Source organism: Scyliorhinus torazame, chromosome 1 (genome assembly GCF_047496885.1).
Source record: "Scyliorhinus torazame isolate Kashiwa2021f chromosome 1, sScyTor2.1, whole genome shotgun sequence".
Lineage (NCBI taxonomy): Eukaryota > Metazoa > Chordata > Chondrichthyes > Carcharhiniformes > Scyliorhinidae > Scyliorhinus > Scyliorhinus torazame.
In genome coordinates, this window is record NC_092707.1 from 291,808,470 (window position 1) to 291,827,943 (window position 19,474).

Genomic DNA, 19,474 nt, shown 5'->3' on the forward strand with positions numbered 1-19,474 from the left:
TGGAGTTCAACAAAAAGTTCTTTGAGATATTGGGGCCGGTGCTGATGAAGGTGTTTCATGAGGCTAGGGAAAGAGTGGTTCTGCCCCAGACGATGTCACAGGCCACAATTTCGCTTATCCTGAAACGGGACAAGAACCCGGAGCTATGTGGGTCTGACAGGCCGATTTCCCTGTTGAACGTAGACGCCAAACTGTTGGCCAAACTTTTGTCCTCCAGGATTGAGGATTGTACCGAACGTCATTGTGGAGGATCAGATGGGGTTCGTTAAGGGCAGGCAGCTGGTGGCCAATGTAAGAAGGCTGTTAAATGTGATCATGATGCCCCCGGAAAGTAGGGAGGTGAATGTAGTGGTCGCGATGGATGCGGAGAAAGCTTTTGACCGGGTTGAGTGGGATTATTTATGGGAGGTTCTGGGGCGGTTCGGATTTGGGAGGGGCTTTATTGACTGGGTCAGGTTGCTGTACCAGGCTCCTGTGGCAAGTGTACGGACGAACAGGACGACTTCGGACTATTTTAGACTGCACCGGGGGACGAAACAGGGACGTCCCCTCTCCCCACTGCTGTTTGCGCTGGCAATAGAGCCGCTGGCAATTGCTCTGAGAGCTTCAAGGGGCTGGAACCCCCGGGGGGGGGGGGGGGTGTTCTGTGAGGGTGTGGAGCACAGAGTCTCGCTGTATGCGGATGACCATCTTCTGTATGTTTCAGATCCAATTGAGGGGATGGAAGAAATCATGGGAATTTTAGGGGAATTTGGCCGGTTTTCGGGGTATAAGCTTAATATGGGGAAGAGTGAGATGTTTGCGGTCCAGGCAAGGGTTCAGGAGAGGCGACTGGGGGAACTGCCGTTTAGATTGGTAGGGGACAGTTTCAGGTACCTAGGTATTTAATTAGCGTGGGATTGGGACCGGCTACATAAACTGAACTTGGCCCGGTTGGTGGATCAGATGAAAGATGATTTCCGGAGATGGGATGCGCTCCCGTTGTCTCGAGCTGGTAGAGTCCAAACGGTGAAAATGACGGTCCTCCCGAGATTCCTGTTTGTATTTCAATGTCTCACCATCTTCATTCCGCGGTCATTTTTTAAGCGGGTTAATAAAGTTATTGCGGGCTTCGTGTGAGGGGGAAAGTCCCTGCGAGTGAGGAGGGTACTGCTTGAGCGGAGTCGGGGAGAGGGCGGGCTGGCGCTGCCGAATTTTAGCAATTATTACTGGGCGGCTAACATAGCCATGATTAGGAAGTGGGTGGTGGGGAAGGGGTCGGCATGGGTGCGTATGGAGGCGGCTTCATGCAAGGGCACCAGTCTGGGGGCATTGATAACTGTGCCTCTGCCGTTCCCGCCGTCGCGGTACTCCACCAGCCCCGTGGTGGTGGCAGCCCTGCGAGTCTGGGGGCAATGGAGGAGATATGTGGGAGCAGTGGGACCATTGGTCTGGTCCCCAATCTGCGATAATCACCGGTTTGCCCCGGGGGGATGGACGGGCGGTTCCGAATATGGTGGAGAGTAGGGATTGAGAGGATGGGAGCTTGTTTATAGAGGGGAGCTTTCCAAGTATGAAGGCACTGGAGGAGAAGTTTACATTGGCGGGGAGAAACAAATTTTGATATCTGCAGGTGCGGGACTTTCTGCATCGACACGTACCAACCTTCCTACTTCTGCCGCTAAGGGGGATTCAGGACAGGGTAGTTTCCAGAGGGTGGGTAGGTGAGGGGAGCACTTCTGACATTTATACGGAGGAGACGCAGACTGAGGAGCTGAAGCGAAAGTGGGAGGAGGAGCTGGGGAGAGAGATAGAGAAGGGCCTTTGGGCAGACGCGTTGAGTAGAGTCAACACGACCGCGACATGTGCCAGACTCAGCCTGATTCAATTCAAGGTCATTTACCGGGCTCACATGACAGTGTGAAACAAGGTTCTGGGTTTGACTCAGGTGACATGGTGCCACCCTATTAAGCCCGTTGACCATCGGATATGCCAGGGACAGGAGGGGGAACCTGAGGCGCTATGGTGTTCCGGCACCTCCCCTGTGGGGTCACCGGCATGGGCCCCATCACCTCCTCCTCCATCGGGGTCCCTGATTGCCCCCGGGCTACTCCTTGAGATGGAGGTGTTGCCGGAGCGAGCTTTGTCGGCTCCTCTGCCACCTGCTGCTGCCCGTCCTGGAGGACCTCCCTTGTCTCAACCAGGGTCTCATTGCTCGCAGCCATGGAGCACAGGGACATGGCCAAGTCCCCCTCTGACTGGTTCAGGACAGCCAGCGTCCGGGCAATGCCATCGGCGCCTGCAGCCATGACCCATTGTGACTGGGCCAAGCTCTGGGCGCCGCAGCAATGCCCAGATGGCCCTGGTACATGGCTGCCTGTGACAAGGCCGCCCTGTAATGTGCCTCGGCCACCGCCCACACAGAGTGCCCCAAGCCTTGGACATTCTGACAGGTGGCCGATACCTTTACCCCCAAGGCCTCCACCGCGACACCACCCATTCAGATATACCACTGCACGTGTGTGGAGCACGCCAGATAGTGTCCCAGGAGCCTCTTCACTAAAGTGCCCAACTGAGGTGAGTGTCTCTGTGATGGTGGAGGGTGTTGGAGGCAACTGGATGGAACGTCGGTGTCGTCCCCTGACTGGTGCTCCGTTGTGTCGCAGGCTGGCATTAGTGGGCTCGAATAGCTGTGCAGTCCCGCTTCATCGTTCGCGGTGTCCTGGGGTTGCGGCCGGGGTGGGGGCGCCAGAGGTCCTGCCTCAATACCAGGTGACCCTGCAAGACAAGATATGATGCATGGTTGGTTCACGGACTGGGGTGATGGAGGTGGTGGGATGCTGGGATTGAGGTGGTGGAGATGTGGTCTGGAATGGAAAGGTGCTGGGATGGGAGGTGGAGGGATGGTGGTGTGGGGGGAGGTGGAGGGGTGGTGGTGCCACGTGTGCCATAGGGACACCGCAACTCAGTGGGGTTCACTTGGTTCCCCGATGCCGACCTCCGCCTCGGCCACTCTGGCGGCCCCCCTCCAGTCTGCTCTCTCTCTTTGCCGTTGTGCGCCATCTTCTCCTGGGGAAGGGGGACAGAAAACGTACAGTGTGAGCAGGGCACCCTGCCATGGCGGGCGGTATGGGTGACGGCATGTGGTGCAGGGTGGGGTGCGAGCAGATTGCTGGCGGGTGGGATTCGGTCGCATCTGGGTGGGAGGGGGGGGGGGGGGAATGGGTGTGTGGGGGGGGGGGGGGGTTGGTGCCTGGGGCACGGTGCTGGCTACTCGCCCTGGCTGCCCTGAGGAGGTTGTGCAGCATTTTCCGGCATTACTGGCCGGTCCTGGTAGTGGGACCCACGGCGCTCACCACCTCTGCCACCTGCGCCCAAGCTCGGTGTATGGCAGCGAGTGGCAGCCTCCTTCCTACCCCGGGAACAGGGTGCCACACCTCTCCTCCACGGCGTCCATCGGGGTCTTGTGAACTGCGGTGTCGCTTTTCGGGATGCCATCTTGTTGGCTAGGATGAATGTGTGGGGAGTGAAGTGCTTCTATGCAGCTGCAGCTTGTCAGCCTCTCGAGTGTCAAACCCGACCCCGCTGAATCAGACGGCATTTTGCTTTGGAATTCCACTAGTTCCACGTGGCGCCGGTGCTAGCCGATTAATGGATCCTGATTTGCTCCAGGACTGGCACTATTTTCGTGGTCGTGGAATAGAAGAATGAGTGGCGACCTTATTGAGATAAATAGGATTCTTAAGGGGCTTGACAGGATAGGTGCTAAGAGGCTGTTTGCCCTTGTTGATGTGTCCAGTGCCAGAGGGCATAATCTCAGTGTAAAAGGTCACCATTTTATGACAGAGATGAGGAGGAATTTCTTCTCTCAGAGAGTAAAGAATCTGTGGAATTCTTTACCGCAAAAAATTGTAGAGGCTAAGTTGTGTAGTATGTTCAAGGAGATGGACAGATTTTTAATCAGTAAGGGAATCAAGAGTGTTGAGGACAAGGCAGGAAAGTGGAGTTGAAGGTGATCAGATCAGTCATGATCTCATTGAATGGGATGAATCACAATGTATCATCTGTCTCTCCATGTATTCTCATTGAAGTGTTGGAAATCCATAGAACCATAGAATTCCTACAGTGCAGAAGGAGGCCATTTGGCCCATCGACTCTGCACTGACCCTCTGAAAGAGCACCCCACCTATATCCACTCCCCCGCCATATCTTCGTAGCCCCAGCTAACCTGCACAGCTTTGGACACTAAGGGCCAATTTAGCATGGCCAATCCACCATCCTGCACATCTTTGGACTGTGGGAGGAAACCGGGGCACCCGGAGGAAACCCACGCAGCCGAGAGGAGAAAGTGCAAATTCCACACAGACAAACACCCAAGGCCGGAATTGAACCCGGGTCCTTGGCGCTGTGAGGCAGCAGTGCTAATCACTGTGCTACTCTACCACCCCTTATGAGTCAGTTTAGCAGTTATTAAATTTTAGTCAATAATATTGATTTGGTTATTGAATCCAGTACGCAATTACAGGAAGGTAAAATTTAACAATATCTATAGTCAATGTTTAGGAAAGAAAAATTCACCCAGGCTAAAGGGATCAAATGTCTCCTTTTGACCTTTAGGGTCCTAAGTGAAATGGGGCAGGTTCAGTTCTACCCAGGTTTCTACCACACCTCAAAATCAAAGACAGCTTCAGAAGAAAGTTTCAAGTCAAGAAGTAATAAGGATGCTTGGTATTAGATAAGAAAATTCACACTGGTCCATGGAATGGTTTTCTGAGCTAGGGGTTAGTGGTCATTGCTCAGGCAAAGCAAAAAACACTTTCCCCAATCTTGAAATTCCTGATACTGAATGAAAAGACAAAGTGCAAAATATTTATTTCCCTGTTGTCATGGTTCTGAATCCTTTGGCCAGTGTTTCATGAATTGGACTTGCACATGAAATAAAGGAATTAAGCTTCCAAATTGAACTCTGGTTAGAAGATATAAGCAGAGTACACAACTATATATTATCATAATTCAGTGTTTAGTAGGCAGATGAATTATAATTCTATTTACGATACAAGATAATAAGATCAGAGATCCAAATAATGGACAATTTGTCTGGCATGTGATTATTCAGCAAGGCACTTCATGCGTTGGTGTTTTAGACCTGATGGGGGTTGTGAGAGAAACTTGTAAAAGTTAGAACATAGACACAAAAGAGTTGAGCGACAGACAGCTGTAAACAAAAGGAAATGCCTCCCTAAGCATTTTGGCAAGGTAGATAGCAATTGTGCTTTTAAAAGAGTTAGATAAATCTCTCGAGTTAGCTAGCACTGGTGTGTTCTATATTTTTATAACAGCGCGCAAACAGAACTAACAATTGCATCCAGCAACCTTTAGCAATTTCATTGTTCTCTGTGTTTTGCCAACTATAGAATGAAGGAGATTGAAATCCAAACCAAATACCACCTCGCCTTGTGTTAACACAAATTGGAAGAGTATTGCCCCATTATCAATGCAAAGGCAGGTTCTGAATTTGAAGGTGAGGGGGAATGTGTGCACAAAACTTAGAAGTAAAATTAGTGAATCAGACTGATTGACTTTCAGGTATCATACCTTCAAGTTGCACATCAGGCAAGTTGAAAAAGTGCAGTGTATGATCTGAATTTCAGCAACTAAATGAAACAGTTCTCTTCCACATGGATTGAAGCAGAGTCTTTGAATATTTTTGTGGCAAAGGTCGCTAGATTCTTGATAAGCAAGGGGGTGAAACGTTACTGGGGGTAGGCAGGAATGTGAGGTTGATGTTACAATCAGATCTGACATGATTTCATTGAATGGCGGAGCAGGCTCGAGGAGCCCAGTGGCCTACTGCTCCTAATTCGTATGTTCATATGAATGCAATGTGAGTAGTGGTGTGTATCGCCCTCTAACAACTTTCTTCCCCATGCTTTGGGATTGATGTCTGAATAGTACTGAATCAAACAGTGACAACCCTGTGCCCATGAATTGAGAATGAGATGTGAGCAGTGCTGAATATTTGAGGGGCTGAGTTGTACTGCAATAACTCTCAACTCATTTTCCTTTATTCATGGGGTATGGGTGTCTCAGGTTGCTACAGGCTGAACTGCTACAGCCCATGTGTAGATACACCCAAAGTGCGGTTTGATGGGGGAGTAAAGGTTGGGGGGTTAGTTTCAAGATTTTGACCCAGTGAAGAAACCGCAGTGTATTTCCAAATCAGACTGATGTGTGAATTGGAGGGGAACTTGCAGATGGTGGTGTTCCACTGCACCTGCTGTCTTTGTTCCTCTAGTTGATGGCGGCCTTGGGTTTGGAGGGTGCTGTTGAAGGAGCCTTGGTGAGTTGCTGCAGTGAATTTCTTAAATGGTCCCGTTGCTGCTATTGTGTCCCAATGGTGGGAGTTGGTGAATGTTTAAGGTGGTGAGTGGGTTACCAGTCAAGCAGGTTTGTTTTGTGCTAGACGGTGTTGTGCTTCTCAGAAGTTGCTGAAATTGCATTCATTCAGGCAAGTGGAGAGTATTCCGTCACACTCTTGCTTTATGCCTTGTAGACCATGGAAATGGTTTGAAGAAGTAACAAGGAAGTTAACAAAGGAGAACCAGAGGACGTGATTTATTTAGATTTCCAGAAGGCCTTTGACAAGGTGCCGCATAGCAGACTGTTAAAGAAGTTAAGAGCCCATGGTGTTAAGGGTAAGATCCTGGCATGGATAGAGGATTGGCTGACTGGCAGAAGGCAGAGAGTGGGGATAAAGAGGTCTTTTTCAGGATGGCAGCCGGTGACTAGTGGTGTGCCTCAGGGGTCGATGCTGGGACCACAACTTTTCACAATATACATTAATGATCTGGAGGAAGGAACTGAAGCCACTGTTGCTAAGTTTGCAAATGATACAAAGATCTGTAGAGGGATAGGTAGTATTGAGGAAGCAGGTGGACTGCAGAAGGACTTGGACAGGCTAGGAGAGTGGCCAAGCAAGTGGCAGATGCAATAGAATGTGGAAAACTGTGCGGTTGTGCACTTTGGAAGGAGGAATGGAGGCATAGACTATTTTCTAAATGGGGAAATGCTTAGGAAATCAGAAGCACAAAGGGACTTGGAAGTCCTTGTTCACGATTCTCTTAAGGTTAACGTGCAGGTTCAGTCGACAGTTAGGAAGGCAAATACAATGTTAGCATTCATGTCGAGAGGGCTAGAATACAAGACCAGAGATGTATTTTTGAGGCTATCTAAGGCTCTGGTCAGACCCCATTTGGAGTATTGTGAGCAGTTTTGGGCCCCGTATCTAATGAAGGATGTGCTGGCGTTGGAAAGAGTCCAGAGGAGGTTCACAAGAATGATCCCTGGAATGAAGAGATTGTTGTATGAGGAATGGTTGAGGACTCTGTGGTCTGTACTCATTGGAGTTTAGAAGAATGAGGGAGGATCTTATTCAAACTTACAGGATACTGCAAGGCCTGGATCGAGTGGACGTGGAGAGGATATTTCCACTTGTTGGAAAAACTAGTAGCAGGGGACACAATTTCAGACTAAAGGGACAATCCTTTAAAACAGAGATGAGGAGGAATGGCTTCAGCCAGAGGGTGGTGAATCTGTGGAACTCTTTGCCGCACCTGTGGAGGCCAAATCACTGAGTATCTTTAAGACAGAGATAGTTAGGTTCTTGATTAATAAGGGGATCAGGGGTTATGGGGAGAAGGCAGGAGAATGGGGATGAGAAACATATCAGCCATGATTGAATGGCAGAGTGAAGGCAGATTTTAAGAGGTGGGATGTGGTGCCACTATCGCTGGCTGGGCGTGGGCAGATCGTGAAAATGAAGGTGCTACCCAGGTTTCTGTTCGTGTTCCAGAACCTCCCTATCTTTGTCCCTAAGTCATTTTGTAGGAAGGCCAATGCGATGATTTTGGGGATTGTGTGGGCGGGGAAGCCCCAGGTGAGGCGGGCATTTTTGAAATGGGGGCGAAGGGGGCCGGGGGGGGATTGGCTGGTGTTGCCGAATTTGATAAATTATTATTGGGTGGCGAATATTGCGATGGTGAGGAAATGGGCTGTGAAGGAGAGGTTGGTATGGGGCGAGTGGAGGCAGCGTCATGTAGGGGAATGAGTTTGAGGGTTCTGTTGTTGGCATCTCTGCCATTTTCGCCGGCCAGGTACTCCGTGAGCCCAGTGGTGGTGTCCGTGGTAAAATATGGGGACAGTGTGGGCAGCATTTTGGGCTGGAGGGTATGTTGTTGTGGGCACCGATTTGTGGCAACCATAGGTTTGTGCCGGCGGGGCTGGATGCGAGGTTTCGGGGGTGGCGGCAGATGGGGATTGAGTACTTCACGGACTTGTTTGCAGGGACAAATTTGCTGGGCTGGAGGAGCTGGAGGAAATGAATGAGTTGCCCAAGGGGAATGGCTTTAGGTTCCTCCAGGTTCGGGATTTCATGAGCAGAGAGCTGCCGTCCTTCCCATGGCTGCCGCCTCCGGTGTAGCAAGACAAGCTGTTATCAGAGGATGAAATAGGGGAGGGGAAGTTGTTGGATATTTAGAAGGAATTGATGGAGAGGGAGGGTGTTCCGGTGGAGGATATTAAGCACAAATGGGAGGAGGAGCTGGGTGGGGAGGTGGGGGCTGGGACTTGGGCAAGGGCCTTGCTGAGGGTGAACGTGTCCTCGTCATGCGCGAGGTTGAGCCTCATCCAGATTAAAGTGGTGCATAGGGCCCACATGATAGCGGCGAGGGTGAGCAGGTTCTCTGTGGGGGTGGAAGACAGATGTGGGAGGTGTGCGGGGGGGACCTGCGAATCACATCCACATGCTCTGGGTGTGTTCAAGATTGAGGGGGTTCTGGCAGGGGTTCTCGGACGTGATGCCCGAGGTGCTGGGTGTGGGGTGATTCTGACCGGAGGTGGTGATATTTGGTGTGTTGGAAGACCTGGGGACGAGAGAGGCCGATGTACTGATAGCTGAGAGACGGGCTTTGTTGGGCTGGAGGGTCTCGAAGCCGCCGAAGGCAGGGATATGGGTGAGCGACCTGGCAGAATTCCTGAGGTTGGAAAAGGTCAAGTTCACTCTGCGGGGGTTGGTAGAGGGATTCACCCGGAGGTGGAAACCGTTCATTGATCTCTTCAAGGAGAATTAAGGGGTTAGCAAGGAGGTTTTTGGGGTGGGGTAAGGGGGTTAAAGTGGGGAATGCAGGATGTGGTGGAGTGCTGGTATCACGGGGGTTTGGAGATCTGTGGTTGTTTGTTGGGTTGACGTGTTCTTTTGATATTCTGTCTATATGTGTAAAAAGCCTTGAATAAAACATTTTTTTTAAAAGGTGAGGTTTAAGGTCTTAGGTTACAAGAAGATATAGACGGGATGAGCAGAAAAGTGGCAGAAATTTAACCCTAAAAAGTGTGACGTGATACACTTTGGAAGGAATAATTTGACAAGGTAGTATTCAATGAATGGCCTGACATTGGAAAATTCCGAGGAACAAAGGAAACTTTTCTTTGATAAACAATTTTATTGAGGCATTTTGGCACAGTAAACAACAACAATACAAAACAGTGTGCAAAGAGCTGACGATTAATTTTCCGTGAAGAAGTCGATAGATGGTTGCCACCTCCGGGCGAACCCTGCCAGTGACCCTCTCAGAGCGAACTTAATTTTCTCCAGACCGAGAAAGCTCGCCATGTCCGATAGCCCGGCCTCCGACTTCGGAGGTTTTGAATCCCTCCATGCCAGCAGAATTCGTCGCCGGGCTACCAGGGAAACAAAGGCCAAAACGTCAGCCTCTCTCTCCTCCTGGACACTCGGGTCCTCCGAAACCCCCAAAATTGCCACCTCTGGACTCATCACCACCCTTGTTTTCAGTACCCGGGACATAACGTCCGTGAATCCCTGCCAGTACCCCCTGAGTTTTGAACATGCCCAGAACATGTGGACATGGTTCGCTGGTCCTCCTGCACATCTGGCGCACCTGTCCTCCCGTCCAAAGAATTTACTCATCCGGGATACTGTCATGTGGGCCCGGTGGACAACCTTGAATTGAATCAGGCTGAGCCTAGTGCATGTTGCGGTCGCGTTAACCCTGCTCAACGCCTCCGCCCATAAGCCCTCTTCTATCTCACCCCCGAGCTCTTCTTCCCGCTTAAGCTTCAGCTCCTCGGTCTGCATCTCCTCTGCCCCCATAAGTTCTTTGTATATATCTGAGACCCTCCCCTCCCCCACCCATCCACTGGACACTACCCTGTCCTGGATCCCCCTAAGTGGCAGGCGTGGGAAGGATGGAATCTGTCTGCGTAGAAAGTCCCATACCTGCAAGTACCTAAAATCATTCCCTCTCGCCAGCCCAAATTTCTCCTCTAGCGGCCTCAAGCTCGGGAAGCTCCCTTCCAAGAACAGATCCCCCCATCCTCTCAATCCCAGCCCTCCGCCATTTTCAGAACCCACCGTCCATATTCCCCAGGGCAAACCGGTGATTGTCGCAAATTGGGGACCAAACTGATGCTCTCACTTCCCCCACGTACCTTCTCCATTGGCCGGAACAAAGGAAACTTGACGTGTTTGTCCATAGATCTCAAAAGTCAGAAGGGCATGTTAATAGGGTGGTGAAAAAGGCATACGGGACACTTGGTTTTAACAATTGAGGCATAGATTACAAAAGCGGAAAGGTCATGTTGGAGTTGTATAGAACTTTACTGAGGCCACAGCTGGAGTACTGTGTGCAGTTCTGGTCACCACATTATAGGAAGGTGATTGCACTGAAGGAGGTGCAGAGGCGATTCACTAGGATGTTGCCTGGGATGGAACATTTAAGTTATGAAGCGAGGTTGGATAGGCTTGGGTTGTTTTCGCTGGAGCAGAGAAGACTGAAGGACAACCTGGTGGAGGAGTACAAGATTATGAGGGACATGGTTCATTGGGAACAGCTGTTCCTCTTAGTTGAAGGGTCAGTTGGGAGGGGACACAAGTTCAAGGTGAGGGGCAGGAGGTTTCGGGGGATTTGAGGAAAAAGTTTTAAATTTAGAGGGTGGTGACGGTCTTAAATGCACTATCTAGGCGGGTGGTAGAGGTTGGATGCCTCACATCCTTTACAAAATACCTGGATGAGCACATGGCACATCATAGCATTCAAGGTTATGGGCCAACTGTTGGCAAATTGGATTAGGCAGGCAGGTCAGGTGTCTTTCATGCATCTGTGCAGACTCGATGGGCCAAAGAGCCCCCTCTGCACTATATTATTCTGTGATAGAGTCACGATTGTACACCATCAAAACATGATACACCCGAGACATGTGAAACCTCTGTCACGTTATGGGCGGAGGGAGGGAGGAGGGAGAGACAGACCAGGAGGGGTGTGTGTGTGTGTGTGGTGGTGGGGGGGGGGGGGGGGGGGGGGGGGGGGAACCCGGCCACCCATTAGGGCCGCCTGTCTTCCATCCTCCAGCTGCTCCTACGGGTCCCCCCTGGGCTCGTCCTTCAGCCCCTCCTGGCCCGGCTCCCCCTCGTCCTCCTCCTCTGATGAGGCCGTGTTGCCTAGCTGGTCTGCTAAGTTGTAGAGGGCACAGATGGCCACCACAAAGCGGGCGACCCTCCGGGGGCTGTAATTCAGTGCACCACCAGAGCGGCCGAGACATCAGAACCACATTTTAAGCCATCCGATGCACTGCGCAGTGACCCCGGGTCATCATAGAATTTACAGTGCAGAAGGAGGCCACTCGGCCCATCGAGTCTGCACCGGCTCTTGGAAAGAGCACCCTACTTAACCCCACATCTCCACTCTATCCCTGCAATCCAGTAACCCCACCCAACATTAAGGGCAATTTTGGACACTAAGGGCAATTTATCATGGCCAATCCACCTAACCTGCACATCTTTGGACTGTGGGAGGAAACCGGAGCACCCGGAGGAAGCCCATGTGGACACGGGGAGAGCGTCCAGACTCCGCACAGACAGTGACCCAAGCGGGAATTGAACCTGGGACCCTGGTGCTGTGAAGCCATAGTGCAAGCCACTATGCTACCGTGCTGCACTATGGGCCACATGGGCCTCATTATGCCGGGTCTCCATATCAGTTACCGGCCTCTGCACTGGTCTCATTAGCCAGGACCTAAACAGGTGTCTCTTATACCCCAAGAACCAACCTGTCATCCTGCGGTGTCCCTCGAAGACACTGGGGATCTCCAACCACTTGCAGATGTAGCTGTCGTGCACAATCCCAGGGAAGCGTGCATGCATGTGCATGATCTTTATATGGTGGTTGCACGCAAGTTGAATGTTTAGGGAGTGCAACCCCTTACTGTTAATGATGGGCGCTCCTGGACTGCCCAGTGCACGCAAGGTGACATGTGTGCCATTTATTCTCCCCTGGACCTGTGGCATCCCGGTGATGGCGGAGAATCCTTCAACCTGGGCGTCTTAATGGGATTGGTCCAGGTCAAAGTTTATGAAGTCACCTGCCAGAGAAAACAGGGCATCTGTGACTTCACGAGCCCTGGAATGAGCCGAGGCGTAAATATTCAGGGCTGCAGTGACCTCGGTGGCCACCGGGAGCGGGTATCCTCCTCCTCCACATGGTGCCAAATACTCAAGGACGCGGCACAGGAGCCACACCATCCTTTTGTTGAGGCAGAGCCTCTTGCGGCACCTGCTGTCCGACATGTCTTCAAGTGACCAGCGATGCCTGTACATCTTGCGCTGTCTCCAGACCCCTCTGGGTCCCTCCCTGGCCTAATGGGTGGCCGGGTCCTCAGGATGTGGGGCGGGACCCTGCACAACCGCTGCCGTCTTGAGCCTGTTGATGCTGCTGCTGCTGCCTTCTCCAGCGTCTGGCCGCTTGGGCTGCCACCCCCACTGCAAGGGCAGCTGCTGCGGCGTCCACAATATCATCCATAGCATGATATCTGTAAGCAACTGGAGAGGGTGAGTGACCAACAACTAGTTATGGCTTCCACCCCGGTACCCTCAATCCCCCAAGGATCCCCCACCCTCACAGTCTGATTGGGATGCCAGGCAGTAACACTCACCTGCGTCATGGCACGTCTCCTCATGGAAAGGCACGTCTCCTCATGGAAATCCACTTGAGAGCCGTGAAGTGCTCACATTACTAACATTGCCAATTCCCTATTAGCGATAGTGTTCAGCTATGAGGCCAGAGGCTACCATGGTCAGTGGGAGTTAAAATGATTACAGATGGGGCTCTGTCCTGGAGGTGCTCGGTGGAACGGACAGATAGAAGCTGAGGTTGCCCGTGATATGGGTATACACGATCTGGGTGTCTCATGTCGGACCCGCGGGCACTGAACCCCATCCCCCCCCAGCACAGGGGTAACCCCCCCACCATTGGCAGCCGATCCCCTCGATCTAAGTGGTATCATGAGCTACCTTTGCACAAGATATCCCTTGTTACCCAGCAACCAGCCATTAACAGAAAATAGAGCTGTGAGTGGTTTGGCCCTTGTGAGATGCAATAGGTAGGCATCATGTGAGCTGCCCGGGTACCTCAAACAAACTTGCAGCATCTGGATCCTATGGTCACACACTACCTGAACATTCATGGAGTGATACACCTTCCTATTGACAAAGGTGCCTTGCTGACCAGCTGGCGCTTTGATAGCCACATGGGTGCAATTGATGGCATCCTGGATACGGGGGAAGCGTGCAACTACAGTGAAACTGTGGCTCACTCAGCCTAGTTTGCTTGTCCATCCTGAAATGAATGAATATGCTAACCCATCCGAACAAGCGGCAGTCACCAGCTATGCACAGCTGCCTGGGAGACTCCGCAAAGATCATGCACTGACCCCTGGAAATATCCAGAGACATGAAGGTTAAGAGGTACAGTGACTTTCAGTGCAACAGGCATTGAATGGCAACCTACATGGTTCATAGAATCATAGAATTTACAGTGCAGAAGGAGGCCATTTGGCCCATCGAGTCTGCACCGGCTCTTGGAAAGAGCACCTACCCAAGGTCAACACCTCCACTCTATCCCCATAACCCCACCCAACCCAACACTAAGGGCAATTTTGGACACTAAGGGCAATTTATCATGGCCAATCCACCTAACCTGCACATCTTTGGACTGTGGGAAGAAACCGGAGCACCCGGAGGAAACCCATGCGTCCACAGAGAGAACATGCAGAATCCGCACAGACCCAAGCCGGAATCGAACCTGGGTCCCTGGTGTTGTGAAACAATTGTGCTATCCACACAGCTACCGTGCTGCCCTGGTTGGGCTCCAGTCCAATCATCTGGCATAAGGAAGTGGCAGTTTTCGTTGAGAGGCAGAGCCTCCAGCGGCATGGCAATGGGCAGAGGTCCGCCCAGCTGGGACTCATTTAAATGCTGTCCCATTCCTGGACCATGTGTTCAGTTGGTCCTGGTTGTGACACGTTTTTAAATATAAATTTACAGTACCCAATTATTCTTTTTCCAATAAGGGGCAATTTAGCGTGGCCAATCCACTTAACCTGCACATCTTTGGGTTGTGGGGGTGAAACCCACGCAGACACGGGGAGAATGTGCAAACGCCACACGGACAGTGACCCAGGGCCGGGATTTGAACCCGGGTCCTCAGTGTCGTGAGGCAGCAGTGCTATCCGCTGCGCCAAGTACCGCCCCAACACTTTATGATAATAATCTTTATTAGTGTCACATGTAGGCTTACATTAACACTGCAACGAAGTTACTGTGAAAAGCCCCCCGTCGCCACATTCCGGCGCTTGTTCGGGTACACGGAGGGAGAATTCAGAATGTCCAATTCACCGAACAAGCACGTCTTTCAGGGCGTGCGAGAGGAAACCGGAGCACCCGGAGAAAACTCTCGCAGACACGGGGAGAATGTGCAGACACTGCACAGACAGTGACCAAATCTGGGAATCGATCCCGGGTCCTTGGCGCTGTGACAAAAAAGTGTGAACCACTGTGCTACTGTGCCGCCACACTTGAGTTTAGAATCAATCTGTTGAAACCTTCATCTTCGTGTCACCTGGATTACTACAGAACCGAACTCTTGCAATCATCAGCCAAAATCCCTACCTTATGATGGAGGGATGGTCATTGATGAAGCAGTTGAAAATAGTTGGGCCGAAGGCACTGAGGAGCTCCTGCAACAATGTCCTGGGGCTGAGGTGATTGTCCTCCAATAGCCAAAATCTTTGTGTTAATTAGGAATCCAACCAGTGGAGAGCTTTTCCCCTGGTATTGGGTTATGGGGATAGGGTGATGGGGATAGGGTGGAAGTGAGGACTTAAGTGGGTCGGTGCAGATTTGATGAGCCGAATGGCCTCCTTCTGAACTTTATGTTCTATGTTCTAATTCCTATTGAGTTCAATTTCATGTCATGGGCAGCATGGTAGCATAGTGGTTAGCACTGTGGCATCACTGTCCCAGGTTCGATTGGCTGCTGGGTCACTGTCTGTGCGGAGTCTGCACGTTCCCCCCCGTGTGTGCGTGGGTTGCCTTCGGGTGCTCCGGTTTCCTCCCACAGGCCAAAGACGTGAAGGTTAGGTGGATTGGCCACACTAAATTGCTCTTCATGTCCAAAAAGATTAGGAGGAGTTATTGGGTTAGGGGGACAAGGTGGAAGTGAGGGCTTAAGTAGGTCGGTGCAGACTCGATGAGCCGAATGGCCTCCTTCTGCACTGTATGTTCTATGTTCTAATTCCTATTGAGTTCAATTTCATGAAGACTTGTTGATACTTCACTCGATCAAAGTGCACATCATTAATTGTGATGCACTTTGAGATGGCCTGAGGTTTAGAAAGACACCAGATAAGTTTAAGAGTGTTCTTTTCCTATTTATAAGATGTGGACAATGCCCTACATACTTAAGTATAAAATTGCACTTTGTGCATGTTGTATATTATGATTCATGTATTGCCACTTCAGTATGGTCCTCACAATACTCTCATTTATATTCTGTTTCCAAACGAGGCCTTCAGTTAATCTGTAATTTTCTGCAAACCTTTCTATCTATTTAAATATTATAGTAATAACAAGTGTACATAGCAATGTGTTTCACAGTGTGTTGTGACCTCTGATTTGTTGTTATGTTTGTAAAGAGGTTGCACAGGAACATACAAATTAGGAGCAGGAATAGGCCAATTAGCTCCTCGGGCCTGCTCCACCATTCACTAAGATCATGGCTGATTTGATTGTAACCGTAACTCCATCTGCCCACCTACCTCAGATAACCTTTCACCCTCTTGCTTATCAAAAATCTATCCACTTCTACCTTAAAAATGTTCAAATTCTCTGCCTCCTCTGCCTTTTGAGAAAAAGAGTTCCCAAGACTCACCACTGAGATAAAACAATTTCTCCTCAACTCTGTCCTAAATGGGCTACCCTTATTTTTAAGCAGTGGACTTGTGTTCTAAATCCCCCCACATGGGGCATGGGGGGCACAGTGGTTAGCACTACTGACTCACAGCACCAGAGACCCGGGTTCCATTCCGACCTTGGTGACTGTGTGGAGTCTGCACATTCTCCCCCGTGTCGGAGCGGGTTTCCTCCAGGTGCACCGGTTTCATCCCGAAGATGTGCAGGTTCGGGGGATCGGCCATGCTGAATTGCCCCTTAAGTGTCCAAAGGTTAGGTGTGATTATGGGTATAGGATGGGGAGTGGGCCAAGGGAGGGTGCACTTTCGAAGGGTCAGTGCAGACTTGATGGGCTAAATGGCCTCATTCTGCACTGTAGGGATGTTACGATTCTATAAGAGGAAACACCCTCTCCATATCCACCATGCCAAGACACCTCAGGATCTTAAAAGTTACCTCCTGCCCTTCTAAACTCCAACAGACACAAGCCTAACCCTGTGCAACCTTTACTCATAAGACAACCTGTCCATTCCATGTATTAGTCTAGCAAACCTTCTCTGAACTGCTTCTGACACATTTACATATTTTCTTAAATAAGGAGAATACTGTACACGGTGTAGTGATATGCATCACTGTATATACACAAGAGGTCAATGTAAATACACTACAACTAAGTAACCACTATAGGGAGCACCAGAGATGTCATGATATGCAGACACGCAACCAATGGGTCATTAGAACAGGACACAACCAATGGGTAATCAGGACACCCAGAGGTGGCATTACCACAAGGGGGCACTACACGACCCATATAAAAAGGACAAGGCACACAAGCTCTGCCTCCTCCACCGGCAGAAACCAAGAGAGCAGGACAGGGTTGATTATCAGCAACATCACACCCTAGCACATGGTTGCGAGCAAGCTTGTACAGTTAGCAGAGTAGAATGAGTTACTTGAGGCAGATTAGGAGACTGTCGAACTCATTTAAGAGCATGTTGAGTAAATACGTTAAACTTATCTCCGAGTCTGGAGCATCTTTCAGCAGAGCCTACATCAAATAGCAGCTTATGACACACCATGCAGTACTCCAGATGTGGTCTCACCAATTTCCTATAAAACGGAACTATAATTTCTCAACTAGTTTTTAATCCCTCACAATAAAAAATAACCTTCTATTAGATTTTCTAATTACTTGCTGTACCTGCAGACTAAACTGTGTGATTCATGCATGTGGATAACCAGATCCCTCTGCATCTCAGAGCTCTGCAATCTCCCCCCATTTAGATAATATATTCATTTCTTCCTGCAAAAATGGACACTTTCACATTTGCCTGTATCATACTCCATTTGCCAGATCTCTGCCCACTCACTTAACCTATTTCTATCCTTATTTCCACTTCACAGCTTACTTTCCTACCTGTATTTGTATCATCAGCTAATTTAGCAACCGTATTCTGACGCTTCATCCAAATCATTTCTAAACATTGCAATAGGTAGAGGCCCCAGCACTAATCCCTGTGGCACCACACACCTGCTAACCAGAAAATGACTCACTTATGCCTACTCTGAGCCATAGACTCTCCACAGTGCAGAAGGAGGCCATTCGGCCCATTGAGTCTGCACTGGCCCTCTGAAAGAGCACTCCATCCAACCCTGTAATCCCACCTATCCTACACACCTTTGGACACTAAGGGGCACTTGTTTGGACACTAAAGTGACCATCCACCTAATCTGCACATCTTTGGACTACGGGAGGAAATCGGAGCACCCGGAGGAAACCCACGCAGCCACGAGGAAAAAGTGCAAACTCCACACAGACAGTGACCCGAGGCTGGTATTGAACCGAAGTCCCTGGTGCTGTGAGGCTGCAGTGCCAACCACTGTGTCGCCACTCTGTTTCCTGTTAGCTAGCCAATCTACTACCCATGCTAATATGTTAACCCCTGCACCATGATCTTTTATTTTCCTCAATAACTTTTTATGTGGCACCTAATCAAATGTCTTCTTGGAACTTTATTTTTGCTGATACTTACTATGCCTCCACCAACCCATCTCTATTTTTTTTTTAAGCAGACAGTTATTTGTAAATACATTCTTGAATTTTATTGACCATTGTAGTGATTTAATATATTTTATATTTGTGTCATTTTGTAGATCTTGCCACTAGGTTCTCAGTGGAAACTCCCAGTTTATAATCTGGAATCACCTTGTATCAAGATCTAAAATCAGTAACAAATGCAGCTCCTCAACTGTCTACATGTTTTCACTATACTGCAGTATGTATTGCTGTCATCTTGTAGTTACAGTTACATTAAATAAATTGACTGAATCCTTTATGTAAATAGTCATTCTTGTTTATCAGATTGTTTATAAGATTTTATTTTGTTAAGCAGTTAAAGGTAAACTTTCTCTCCTCACACTTTTTTGATCTGTCTGCAGCCTTTGTTCCTGTGCTGTACTTTTCTTTGTTCTTTATTTTAGCTTAGACGGGCAGCATGGTCAGCGCATGCTTGGAGGGCCGAAGGGCCTGTTCCTGTGCTATACTGTTCTTTGACACGGTTGACTATATCATCCTCCTCTCTCACCTTTCCAATGTTACCGGTGGGACTGCTGTCACCTGGTTCCCTCTTATCTATCAAATTGTAGCCAGAGAATCACACGCAATGGCTTCTGGTCTCCTTTCGCCATTGCTAAACATGGTCCTACCCGAGGATCTATCCTTGACCCCCCCTTCTTTTTCTCATCTACAAGTTGCCCGATAACATCTTACAAAAGCACGTTATTAGTTTTTACATGTACACCGACGACACTCCGCTTCTATCCCGTCATCACCCGCCTCAACGCCTTCACTGTGGCTAAATTATCAGACTGCTTATCTGACAATTCTACTAGATGAGCAGAGATTTTCTCCAATTAATTGTTGGGAAGACTGCAATCATTGTTTTTGGTCCTCACTCCAAACTAAGCTATCCACCAACTCCATACCTCTCCTAGGCAAGTCTGAGATTACACTGACTGGTTTTCAATCTTGGTGTCATATTTGACTCCAAAGTGAGTTTCCGAACACATTCTCACGATCGCCAAGACTTCCCATTTCCACCATTGCCTGACTTCGTCCTGTCTCTCAGCTATTTTTGTTACCTCCAGACTCAAGAAAGGAACATAGGAGCAGGAGGAGGCCATTTAACCCTTCGGGCC

The 19,474-nt window shown here is 49.7% G+C and overlaps 1 protein-coding gene across 3 annotated transcripts in view; it reads left to right on the forward strand.

The window, feature by feature from the left end:
• The window catches only part of sytl3 (synaptotagmin-like 3), a 161,854-nt gene extending 143,244 nt beyond the window's left edge, over positions 1-18,610 (forward strand). For all 3 annotated transcript variants that reach the window (XM_072507509.1, XM_072507512.1, XM_072507515.1), the window contains one exon: positions 18,431-18,610. In XM_072507509.1, coding sequence (XP_072363610.1) covers positions 18,431-18,499 — 69 coding nt within the window. In that variant the 3' untranslated portion in view covers positions 18,500-18,610. The remainder of the gene's footprint in view (positions 1-18,430) is intronic.
• The last annotated feature ends 864 nt before the right edge of the window (positions 18,611-19,474 follow it).